Raw genomic sequence first — 12,926 nt, forward strand, 5'->3', positions numbered from 1 at the left:
CTCCTGTTGCCTGATCACTTGTTTTATTTGAGCTAACATTGGCAATTGAGTGACCTAACCTGGTGGTAAATGACACCAGCACACACTTGGTATTTAATGAGTGAGTCCGCTTGGTCCTTGTCAGGCCTGGCCGACAGCTCTGAGGGTGAGACCGTGGCCCCTGTTCCTCAGTTGAGAAAACTGTACAGGGAGGTAGGGTAACTTGCGGACAGGCTGTGACACGACCCAGGCCTGTCGGGTTAAAGCCCGTGGGCTTCTCAGGCCCACGATGGAAGCTGGTGAGGGGCATGAGAATGGCTCACAATCTAGAGTAAAGGGCCATCGTGATTTTTAGAAAACTTTAGTCCCTGATCAGCCCATAGTGAGCTCCCGTTCAGCTGCCGTATTTTAAAGGACAGGCAGTGGCGGTCCTCAAAGCTTGAATGATTTCAGTCATCAGAACAATTAAAATGTCTCATGTTTCTCCAGTCTATCCCCAAATCCCTTAGCATCTGCCCCGAAAGAGTCTTTTATTGAACTTTAAACAGTTTGTTTTTTAGAGAATGAGAAGTGGTCTTCCCGGTTTGTGCCTTTGACAGAAGGTCTCCATCGTCTTTCCTTTCTATGTAAAGTACTGTTGACTCGTTTCCAGCCTTTTCTCATCAGCTTTCATGATTAACTAGTGAAATGAAGGGTTTTCAGTAAATAAAATAACCCCAGTAAGAAGGGGGAAATATTCCCTGCTGTTTCTTATAACTATTTGTTCCAAGGGGAAGCCAGTAACTTAATGTTTAAGTGAGTATGTTTGCATTTATCAAAGTTTCCTGAAGTCCATCCCCAAGGCTTCAGAGGAATGAACTGAACACTTACTGAAAGCCTGAGTCCTGTTTCATTGTCCTCGCGGGATCCCTCTTGTTATACTTCACCACAACCGTAGATCTTCTGTCTGTTGAATATTTTAAACAGTCTGTCAGTGTTAGACTATGTTTCTGAATGGAAATAATGTACAGACCTTCATCGTTAAGAAAGATAACAGGATGGTTACCATTTGTCATAGTTCAGCATCTAAAATATTTGGTTTTTAAATTCCGCTTTTCACCAGTAGTATTTCTGGGTGTTTTTCTGACGTATTAGCATAGATAGACATCTGAACTAGTGCTGGCTGAACTTGCTGCCACCCTACCTAGCACACATACATAGGTTTTTGTTTGTTTTTTTTTAATGAAAGAAGTTTAACATTTAAAAAAATAGGAAGTAAAACTTGGCCAGATTATATTGACAAAGCTGCCCATTACCTTTGCAGAAAGTCCCTGTCAGAAGATAAACTTTAAAGCTGGAATGCATGAAAGAGTTCCAAGATAGAATTTAAATTTAAACTGATTCCTTATAGATAAGCTTTTAAAAAATCCACCTCTTTGCTTCAAGTCAGGATTTTAAAAATAAATTTCCCCTTTAAATCTCTTGAGCGATTTTCATTTTTTGCAAGGCCGCACTGCTGGTGTCCCGGAAAAATGGAGAGTTAGAGCTTTATCAGTTGGTGCCCTGAGGTATGTGGCAAAGAAGCTAAATCCTTGAAGATTAGCAAAAAAAATGCAGCACATGGCAATAAGGGGCTTATATGACTACTAGTATTAGTTCAGGTGAAAGAAGTATTGCTTATACATAAAACTGGACAAATCCACTGACAATGTATTTTTAGTTAGCTACAAAGGAGTCTTATATTACTGGACTTTGCCTCTTTGGTGAATTGGGAAGCTTAGTAATCCACTGTAAATGCTCTTCTGCGTGCCCCAATTCTCAGCATCGCTCTAAAGTACTGTTCTTTTATTTTAACCCTTACAAGCTCTTGTTTCCCCCAGATTTTTGCTTCATGCCATTAAAAGATGGCGGTAAATAATTGAAGTCATTGTCATCTAGTGTGTTGATTGCTGGAACGGACACAGGAGAAATTATTTCCTGATTGTAGGAAACATCCCTGTGTTTTTATTTGGGTGGGCATTCAGATAAAGTTAACATAAACAAAAGTCTGGTGAGAAATTTTTATTTAGAAACTGTACTTTCTATATCTACATTGTTAGCATTCTCATTGGCCTTTTTCTATGCTTGCTTGAATTTTATCTTTAAGTTAAATCTGCTTTAACTTCTTTAAGAATGAAATTAAAGTATTTAACTATTTTTAGGTAGGGTTGCAATATGTCCTGGTTTGCCTGGGACAGTCCAGTTTACACCTGTTACATGGTGTAAATAACATAGAGAAAAAAATATATTTTACAGTGTACCCTAGACATCTCACAAGTATATGTCATTCATCATAAAAGACATTGACAAAGAAACTAAATAGCTCCATGCAAGACATCAGCATTACCAGAAAAAAGGACTCAGAAATGTTTGGCAGAGAGTCACGAGTAGTGTGGTAGAACAGAGGATGAATTTGGTGCCAGGAGAACTGGATTTCAATCATTTACTTACTAACTTTGTAACTGGCCAAACCACTTAATCTTTCTGAGCCCTTAGTACATGTGAGTAATAATAGCTTCCACACCTACCTTATAGAGTTGTGAAGATCAGATTGGATTACATATATGGGACACACTCTGTGCAGTGCTATACCGGTGAGTTATAATTCTTGTGTAGTGTGGTAATAGCAGTGGACCAAAATACAATGTGAAGCATAATAATAGTGAAGAAGATTTTTTGAAAGTTAGGGCAAACAGCTTTATTTTTTAATAAAGCTTAAGAAAGTGTTATTTAAGTGCTTCAATAATAGTATTGTGGGGCTTCCCTGGTGGCGCAGCGGTTGAGAATCCGCCTGCCAATGCAGGGGACACGGGTTCGAGCCTTGGTCCGGGAGGATCCCACATGCCGCGGAGCAGCTAGGCCCGTGAGCCACGGCTGCTGAGCCTGCGCGTCTGGAGCCTGTGCTCCGCAACGGGAGAGGCCACAACAGTGAGAGGCCCGCATACAGCAAAAAAAAAAAAAAAAAAAATTAAAAAAAAAAAAAAAAAAAAAATAATAGTATTGTGGGTTGAAGGAACATGGAATATTACTCCCAGTACTCAGGTCAGTTAGGAGTGTGTGACCCTAAAATTTTTTAGAATTGAAGAAATATAGGAACTTTATATAATTTTTCATTCTCTGAATAAAAAAAAATTTTTATTCAGTCCTAGTTTTGCTATTTTTGTGACCTGAAAACAGAAAAGGAAAAAGAAACAGGAAAGAAAGGAAAAATGGTTGCTTCATGTATGATCAGTTTCTCTGTAAAATGGAAACCATACCCCAACCTGTTTGTTAAAGAACCTAAATGAGAACATCTGGAAAATAACCACACACAATGCCTGGCAAACATTAAGTGTTTTATAAATGTTTGTTTTGGATATATTTGTTTATTTTCCCACAGATAACACAGAATGGTGAGAAAAATGTAGAAGCTTTAGTAGTTTACAAAATAGGCTAGACCACTGGTTTTCAGATTTGTTTAGATATGGAACCCTGTGTTCAAAAAAAAATAGAGGAGAAAGTGAACACAAAAATTTCCCATGGGTCTTGCTTTGCCCCCTCCCCAGTGACCCTTGACCCCCGAGGCCTTGAGGAAAACCACTGGACTAAGAACTGGGCAAATAAAAGAGACATCTGCCAAAAGTGAGACCATTTAGAGGAGCAGGTTTTCGTGGGGGAGTTGATAAGTTAAGATTTAGATGTAATGAGATGAAATCCTTATAGGATATTTAGCTGAAAATGTTCAGTGGGCAGCATTATGTTTTGGTCTTAGTTCCAATCAGTGCTGGTCTAGAGAGGGAGATTTTGAAGACATGCCATATTGAAAACTTAGGATTGAGGGAATTCCCTGGCGGTTCAGTGGTTAGGACTCGGTGCTGTCACTGCAGGGGGCCCGGGTTCGATCCCTGGTGGGGGAACTAAGATCCCGCAAGCCACGTGGCACGGCCAAAAAAAAAAAAAGTTAAAAAAAAACAACAACTTAGGATTGAAACCATGGACATGGACGAGGTCAGTGGAGAAAGCATGGGAGGACGAGAGGAGAGGACTTTGCTAGGGACAGGGAAGGAGCGTGATGAAGACCTCAGTGAAGAAACAGACAGGACATTCGGAAAGATTGAGTGTCTAGAAGGAATAGTTTAGTGGCGTGGTTGGGCCAGAAAGTAGAGTGGAGTTGGGTGAGGGATGAAGGAGAAATGGAGAAATGCAGACGATGAAGTGAAGACTAGAAAATGTGAGAGGTCGTCAGTGAGAGGTTGAAGGGGAGGTAAGTTTTTTAAAGGATAGAGTTGAGCGCATTTGAAAGCTAGATGAAAATAATGAGTGGAACTGAGAAGTTGAAGATGCTACAAATAAGGAGGAAGTCTTTCGAAGACTGGAGGAGATGGACTCTAGTGTAATTGTGAATGCAGAGAAGTTTGTAGGGAATTGAAGGAATTCTGCTTAGTGGCCTCAGTATTTTGTCCTGTGGGGTTTGAAGGGCAAAAGAGGAAGGAACTCACGGGATGGGTCTTAAAAGCTGTAAATAATCTCTTCCGATTAATTTTTAAAATATATCTTAAGCACTTATGTGTCAGACCCTACGATAGGCACTGGGAAATAGCAACAAACAGAACAGGCATGGTTTCTGCTCTTAACTAGTTTAGCTGGGAATCCAAATAAGCAGATAGTATTAAAGGCACAGATGAAATTGGAGTTTTGATGGCAGAAGTTTGTACAGTTTTAAATATTTTCTTTGGAATTACTCAGTGCCCTAGAGAATGATTTTAGGTTGGTCCTGGATGAATGGTGAAATGACCGAGAGGCAAGGGAGTTGAGGGTGCTTGCAGGATAAGTGGTTCATTCAACAGACATTGGTTGAGTACCTCCTGCGTACCATGCACTGTTCAAGAGAATGATAGGAGTCATCGATCTTGATGTGATGGTGGGATTTAAAAAAAAAAAACAATTCAAGAAGGGGGCAGGTAAAAACATATGAAAAAAAATGATAGATTTGATCAATGTACAATATATTGATTATATGATATACTGAGCACTATGTTATAAATTCCTTCCCCTTTAGAACCACTGCACTGTTCTGGTATGATTTAACTCGTGAGCTTGAAATATATAAATCAGTGGTTTGCACTAGTTGTCACAGTGACTAGCAGTGTCCTACTGGCATGTAGGGATGTTAAAAATCTGGCTGTGCCTGGGACCACCAAGGAACCATCCCACCAAAAATGCTGGAAAACTCTGATGTAGATAATAATTTGAACTGCACATCTCTTGTTCATTTTGTTCATTCAAAATGTCAATTGTTCTGTATAGGATCTTCAAGCCAGAAATTGTGGAGAATCCCTTTAACACCATACTCAATTTGTGTATTCCCTTTCTGATTATTAGCTCAAATATTTGTGAGATCTTCAGCTTATTCAGCAGTTATTGCCTTTGCCATAAATCCTTTCTAAATAAATATGTTTTGTCTTGTACAATATTTTAGATCATTTTTCTACTAGCCAAAAAATAGAACAGTTCAGTGCTGTAATTACACTTAGTGTGTTGGTTTCCTTTTATGACATTGTAAACATGAGATGAGTCTAATGTTTTTCAAGACCCATTAATAGATTCATTTTAACTTATAGTGAAGCTATGACTGCATTTTTTTCTGTTTTTGTTAAGTCTGGCAGTTACTTAAACGTTCCACTGAATGACCCAGGTAACAGTTTCTGTTTAAAAATTCTAACAATAAAATCCAAGAAATTAGTCAAAACTAAGAAAATGCAGAAATAACTCCCATATTTACTAGTGTTTAAAGTTTATGGAATTGTCCATGTTGCCTGGTAGCCTTCAGTTGTTGGGAAATGAAAACAAAATAGCCCAGTTTATCTTTACATCTAGCATTTTAGGCACATTTGAAACTTAAAGGCTTATCAAGTTTGTGGAGATGAGGAAGTAGGAGAAAAGGGAGGAGGTACTTTTGTTGAAAAAAAAGTATTTGACTCACGTAATATCTTCAACAGATAAAAGTGGAGCCAGTGGTCCCAGCCCCAAGCCCAGTGATCCCCAGATTGACTCTCAGAGTTGGAGCTGGCCAAGACAAAATGTAAGTACAGACATTTCCACTTAGAGTGCAATAGATGGAACTTAACCTTCACTACTCTTTCCTAGTGGATTTAATTCTATAGACCTTTTCCCAGTGTGAATATATAGTAGGGTCAAGCTGTATTTTGAAAAGTCTTCATTTTCAAATTTTTATTGGTTTCTTCCTCAGAGTTAATGCTTATTGCTTTATTCAACATATAGGATCCTTTGTGTTTTGGGGTTTTTTTTCTGGCACTTTTTCTCTTTTGTAAAGACTAGCACAGGACATTGTTTCTGCATAGTTTGTAAGGCTCTGGTTATCTGAAAAATAAGAAACTATGTATTAAATGGACTGACTACCATGTTATGCCCAGGTGGATGTAATGTTAAACCTTTTCAAGTGTGTGTTCTCTGTCACCAGGACAAAGAATGAAGATTCTTTTCTTGCTCAGATGGCACATGGTTTTATTCTGTGCATATAAAACAAGGATACTGCCAAAGGCTTGGTGAAACAGTATATAATAGTAACTGAAGTCTGAATTGTCTGCTCTTTTTTTTTTTTAAGAGAGAACTGGAAATGTAAACCCCATGTTTACTGTTTATTTTCTTAATTTTCACGGAATCATCGCATCCACCCACCCTTCTTCAAAGTAAATTAGTTGGCTATGTTTCTTTTATTCATTTTGAGGGTATGAATTAAGGCCTACAGTGCTATTATATGATCCTAATAGGGTAATGAAGCATTGATTTTTTTTTTTGTAAATCATGTTGAAAATCATTCTTCTAAAAATCATATTATACATCATTTAAATGAATGTTACAAGCTTAAAGTACAAGTTTAGAACCTTACTTTTTACCAGTAAACCTGAAAATGGATTAGTTTACATTGCAAACAATCAAATATTATGTAGAAAATAGGCTTACAAGGCATTTAACTTTCATTCAATTTTTAGCCATAAAAATGAAAGTAGTAGCCATGAACTTATTTATTTAGTAGGTACAGTAGACAACAGGAAATTTGCTTTACATTCTCATGGTTCGTTCCATCTTAAAGTTGGTGTGTAGCGTGTATTTTATGCAGCCGCTGCTTCTGTTAGTTCTAAGTGTAATACAACGAAAAATCCCAGCATTATTCTGATGAGAAATTTTAGTAACATCCTTCTCCCTCAACCATCAGAGGACAGAGGGCTAGTTAACAAAGAGACCCAACCAAAATAACTGTACCTACCATCTCCTTGGCAATCCTGTACTTGGGTTCACTACTCTAAAGGGAAGATGTTCTTATTTATCATTGGACAACTACTTTTCTCCTACCCGTTCATATTTATTCCAGTTTTCTCATAACTCACCATTACTTCATCTTTCCTTTCACACAGAAGTTTGGCTTGCTTATTCCTTTAGAGAAATAAGGTTTGTAAAAAGGCACTGATAATAATATTCATCTCATCTACCCTTAAGCGTCTTTCAGTTATTCTGTTGAGTAATTTCTTTTCCTCTCGATAAATCACTCATATACCTAAGATATTGGACGATGTGAGAAATAGATCCTATGACTCTGGAACAAAATGTTCAGTATTACGGAAATTATAGTACCCAGACATTCTAGACAAATTGTCCTTGAAAGTATAACTTTATGTAACATGTAAACTTTCTGACATTTAGGTAAATAACTCCCATATCATATGAATAGTCAATCACTTGACCAAAGTCAGACACGAGGAAATACTTATAATGAGCAAAGGAGTAACTTAAGTGAAATATATTACATTTTAAACTTAAAAAGAGAGAGAAAAAGAGGCCCAAGTCACATAGCAATAGGATTTTATATAAAATATAAGTTAATGATAAGGGTTGTTTTTTTTTTTTAACTTGTTTGTTTTCTGTTTTTTTGTTTTAAATCTAAATCAGGGGTCAGCAAACTATGGCCATGGGCCAGTCCATCCCACTGTCTGTTTTTTATGACTCACAAGCCAAGAATGTTTGAAAAAAAATTAAAAGAAGGATAACATTTTATGAACATGAAAATTATATGAAATTAAAAGTAATCTTTTATTGTCATAGCATAAGGATACATGGCTTATTCCTTGGCAATAATAATGGAAAAGAGATGGTAGATTTATATAAATGTGCCTTTACTTAGTTTGTATACAGCCGGGGGCGTGTAATGATGCTCTTTTGAAGTGGAATTAATGAGCAGACTCGCATTCAAATGGAGGAGTTTGAATAGTCTATGGGGAGGGGTTGTTTACTGCTAAAGAACAGGCAGAGAATAGAGTCTTTTGAAACTACAGGAAAAAGAAAAAGCTTTACAGGGTTCAAACTTTACACTCTCGTTGGAAGATCTTTAAGACAATATTTAGTTTCTAAATCTTATAAAGAAATTATGCCTTTGACCCGTGATCCAGGAAGGTGCTATGAGGTTAGATTATTTCCTCTATTCTCTATTATTGTCCCTTGAAGCCAGACAGAGGGCCCTTGTTTTCCGCTTCATTTAACGTGGATTCTAAAGGGTCTGTGGTCAGTCCAGTGCCTCCTTCTGATAGTGTTAAAACTCAGGGTGACTTTACAGGGACCTCAAATTCCTTCAGTAGGTCTCCCAGTAATGGGGACCCAGAGTTCCTGTTAGTCTGTATTGAAGATGAAACTAAAATACTAACCCTGAAGTTACAATCTCAACATCCGTAGTTTGTGGGGGTGATATGAATGGGGAGAAACAATACATTCAAATAAATCGTTAAATAACTGAGTCTGGCCCAACAGTCAAGTTTTGCCTTGATGCCGAGAAAGCAGGTAGGTTTCAGCTTGCCCAGGAGCGGCGCCTGGAGCCATATTGATCAGGATTTTGAGGTCCCGCTGGACTTGGTGACAGAGAGTATGCGTGTGATGTCCACTATGGGATGGGCAAGTGGCAGCACAGTCGCCATGTTATTTGTTATCCCAGTCTTACCATCCCTTTATTTTGAGCAAGTGTGGGAAAATTGGGCTAACTTTCGGCATTTGTTCATTTATTTATTTCTATGAAGGGTATAAATAGAGCAGAGTAACGTGAGGAAGGAAGTACCTTAGTGTGGGACTGTTTAGATAGGATTGTTGGGAAAGACATGGCAGAACATTAAATGTGTGGTTATATTTATAAAGCTCAAAATTCTGTTAAAGGAGCTTCTCATTAAAATAGGTAACTTCAGGTATTGGTAAAGTATTAAGAAAAAAGGTCAAGGTTTGTAAAGATTTGGGGGTGAATAATGGTAGTGCTTAGGGGGTCAAGCATTCTTTCCCCCTCACATTTCTCAAATGTATCTTTAATGCTGTCATCTCTCTGGCACTGGGGGCGCAGCTCTGTCCTTTTCTCCATCTGTTCCTTGGCTCTTCCGAGGGCAGAGTGGCTCTCCCGCCAGGGAGCTTTGGTCTGGTCGGTAGGGTTACTGTATTGGAGAAGTTGGGAGCTGGTCCTGCTCTCAGGACATTGCTGCCCTTATTCAGTGAGCTCACCAGGGAGGGGATAATGAATTGGGCTCCTCCAAAAATCCAGTAAGGCTCAGTTATTGTTCCAGTTCCATACTGTATTTGATCAAGTGACACAGAATCATTTATGGTAACTTTCATGAAAACAATATCATTATCATTAATAATCCTAAATTTTCTTTTGGCTGAGAGGTCACAATAAATATTCTCTTTCACAAGTTTAATCCTTTTCCCAAAATATGCAAATTATGCTGAGATTTTTTCAATGACCACTTTACTGCTGGAAGTTACAGTTTTCTTTCTGCTAACATTTTATCACCACAGCTATGAGTATTATAATACTCATGGTATTATGTATTTCTTATAATTCAGGAAATTCTTTCATTAATCAAACCTCTTTTAACAGAGGTGCTGAAAATTGGACGCTTTTTTTTTTCATGTAAGTAATTCAGTTTTTTTATTGCAGTTTATAGAGTTTAGTTTATGCCTGGGAGGAGGCTTCTTAATACTTGTAATTTCTAAATTATATATGCTATAAAAATGGGAGCTAAAACTTTGCTCATTAATGTTGAAAAATAATGTTCAACCTTTAAAAATGTAAAATATGTACAGGTATTCGTTGTCTTTTTTGTGATCCAAACTTTTCTGATTAACTATTTTTGATAGGACAGCCAGAAATAGAGGGTACCATGGGCAATTACAAAAATAACCATTTAAAATATTTTTAAAGAAAGTAAGCGTTTTATATTTTTATGTAGCCACATTTCTCTGAAAGACATATAATAGGTGAAATGTTTATAGTGGTGTTTTAGTGACAAGTTCTTTAGAAAAATAATAGCAAATGATTTTTATCTCACTTTCTACATTTCTTCCTACACTTAAAATGTCGTTCATTCATATGTAGACTTTTTTCCAGTCTAAACAAATTTAAGGGTGACTTAAAGAGAGAACATAAAGATACTAGAAAATACTAGGAAACCAAGGCCAAGGAGAGGAAAAAGAAGCAAATGACTGCACATCAAATATGATTATGGCTTCCTGGCAATAAGTGCAGAGTGAAATGCAGTTTTAAAAAGGAAGGTACCTCCTAGTTTCTCAGGAGAGACAAAGTTTTTGAAGACACTAAATTTCAAATTTTATTTCCATAAGGAACCAGATGGCAAGAACACCTTTTTTTTATTTGACTGTTTCTTACACCAACCCCTGATCCAAGGATGTAACATAGACGCACACTCAGTGAAGGTGCCTCTATAAGGAGTCTTCCCTTCCCTAGTTGCAACACTTTCTCTCTGTATTAGTCAGGACTGTTGGTTGCAAGTAGCAGAAACCCTAATCAAACTAGCTCAAAGAAATTGGCTTTAGGCAAAGTGGTAACAAGGGTTCAAAAAGTGTCATTAAGACTCTGTTCACTTTCTTTTTCTCTGTCTAACCTCTGTGTGGTGGCAAAGATGGTGCAGATTGCTCTTGGCTGGTGTGGTTCTTAGTGCTCACAGGCTGAACTGCCCACCCCGCCTTTCACAGCATCTGCTGTGGGTTCCCATCTAGGAACCAGCCCCAGTGGGAGGGGGGAGAGCCCTGTTAGAAGGGGAAATGTTAGGTTCCAGAAGGAAAGAAGGACTCTCCTACCAGAATAAGGGATGAGGGGCAGGCAAAAACAATTGATATATTTTTATTTTATTTAGGGAAAGGCAATCAGATTCATATTTTTATAAAAGTATACTGAAGAGGCAGGGCAAGGAAGCTTATTGGTTAAAAAAAAAGATCCTTTAGAAATAAAGTTTAAGAACATTTCAGACCATCATCCTGTCAGATTTGGAAGGCCTTTTGTTCTTCTATTTTTAATTTGTTTCCCTACAGATAAAACTGTCTGCTTTGATTTTTTTTAAAAAAAGAGAGAGAGAGAGAGAGAGAAAGATTGAAAAGTGTTGATAGTTTTCTTTGTTTTGCCCTGGTTAACTTGCCACTGATACTGAAACATTTCATAGGTTATTTTGCCTATATTAGAAGCTAACTAACAAGAACAGTGACCCATCCCCAAAAAAAGTAAATAAATAAGAATAAAAATCTTGAGTGACTGTATTTAAAATTTATGGCAAATGACTTATTTTTAATGCTAGTGAAAGATGGTAACATTACAAATGAAACTTCCTAGCAGCTGAACAATGAGAACACAAATTGTGGGTGGTATACATTATTCTTGCTAACTTTTATACTTAGAAATTCAACAGACCCAAACCCATATATCTCAGTTATATTTCCAAGAGGAAGCAGGTGGTTAAATTTTTTCTTACTCGGGTCTTCAGCCCTTTTCTGATTTTTCCAGACTAGGATATCTTAACCTCCGTACATCACTCTCTCATTTTTGCTGAGCTAGAGTTATGATGGAATCCCCAAGTTTAATTTCTTCGTCTGGCACATGATGGCTTGTTGGTTAACACCAGAGATGCAGTGTATTCAAGAGAAGAGATAGTATGCTGTCAGAAAAACTGGCTTTAGGTTTTGGGAAATGTTTTTACCACCCAGTAAAACAACTGGAGAGATCATAATCAAAGCATTTCCATCTTACTTGTGAACAATTACAGCAGTCCTTACACGGATGCCACATTACAAGACTGGGGAAAATTTACTGGATTCCATTCTAATGCAATTAGAGCTAATTTTGTTCTTTAAATGAATAAAAGGTCAGCTAGTAAATCTAGCTTATCTTGAGTCCAGACTTCAATAAATTGTTTTATTTAATTTGTTGTAAAAGATCTTATCCTTAATGGGTCTAGGTCTTATCAGTTCACTTAGGTTTTAAAATATTTATGACCACCTTTTTAGATATGATTTGAATGATAGTTGGAAAGTTTCTCCCTGCAGTGTTATCAAGGCCCAAGATCACTAATTGAGTGAATATAGGAAGGTACTTAAGATTTGTTATCTAGACAAAGCTGGTGCGGACTTCCAGAATTTAAATGTTCTTCAGCCTGTGACAGGCAGAGGTAATTTAGCTATATCATGGTAACCTTTGGGATACTATCTGACTATAATTTCCCCTAAAGATCAAACTACTCACACTTCTAGTGTTTAAAGAGAATGTACACCTACTGATGAGAACACTCTTGCTCTTACTGACAGCAACATAGGAAATTTAGATTCCTTGCATTCCGTCGCCCCGTCTTTTTGGGGCGTCGCGTTCAGATACTCACGTAGAAGCTTGAGAGGCGTAGTATGATGCTTCTTCCTTCCTGTTGCCACTCCAGCCTTTGTAGCTCGTGAGATGGAAATTTGTGTCACTGCCCGACCTCTGTGATTGAGAACAGGGGTCCCCAACCCCCAGGCCGCGGACCGGTACCAGTCCATGGCCTGTTAGGAGCTGGGCCGCACAGCAGGAGGTGAGCGGCGGGCGAGTGAGTGAAGCCCCATCTGCCACCCCCCATCGCTTG

At 37.9% G+C, this 12,926-nt stretch overlaps 1 protein-coding gene across 1 annotated transcript in view; it reads left to right on the top strand.

Annotated features, from left to right (window-relative positions):
• Positions 1-12,926, top strand: part of TAF3 (TATA-box binding protein associated factor 3) — a 151,581-nt gene that overhangs the window by 120,359 nt on the left and 18,296 nt on the right. Inside the window, exon 4 of the mRNA XM_024732307.1 lies at positions 5,976-6,058. Coding sequence (XP_024588075.1) covers positions 5,976-6,058 — 83 coding nt within the window. The remainder of the gene's footprint in view (positions 1-5,975; positions 6,059-12,926) is intronic.

This window comes from Neophocaena asiaeorientalis, unplaced genomic scaffold (genome assembly GCF_003031525.2).
Source record: "Neophocaena asiaeorientalis asiaeorientalis breed wild unplaced genomic scaffold, Neophocaena_asiaeorientalis_V1.1 scaffold176, whole genome shotgun sequence".
Taxonomy (NCBI): domain Eukaryota; kingdom Metazoa; phylum Chordata; class Mammalia; order Artiodactyla; family Phocoenidae; genus Neophocaena; species Neophocaena asiaeorientalis.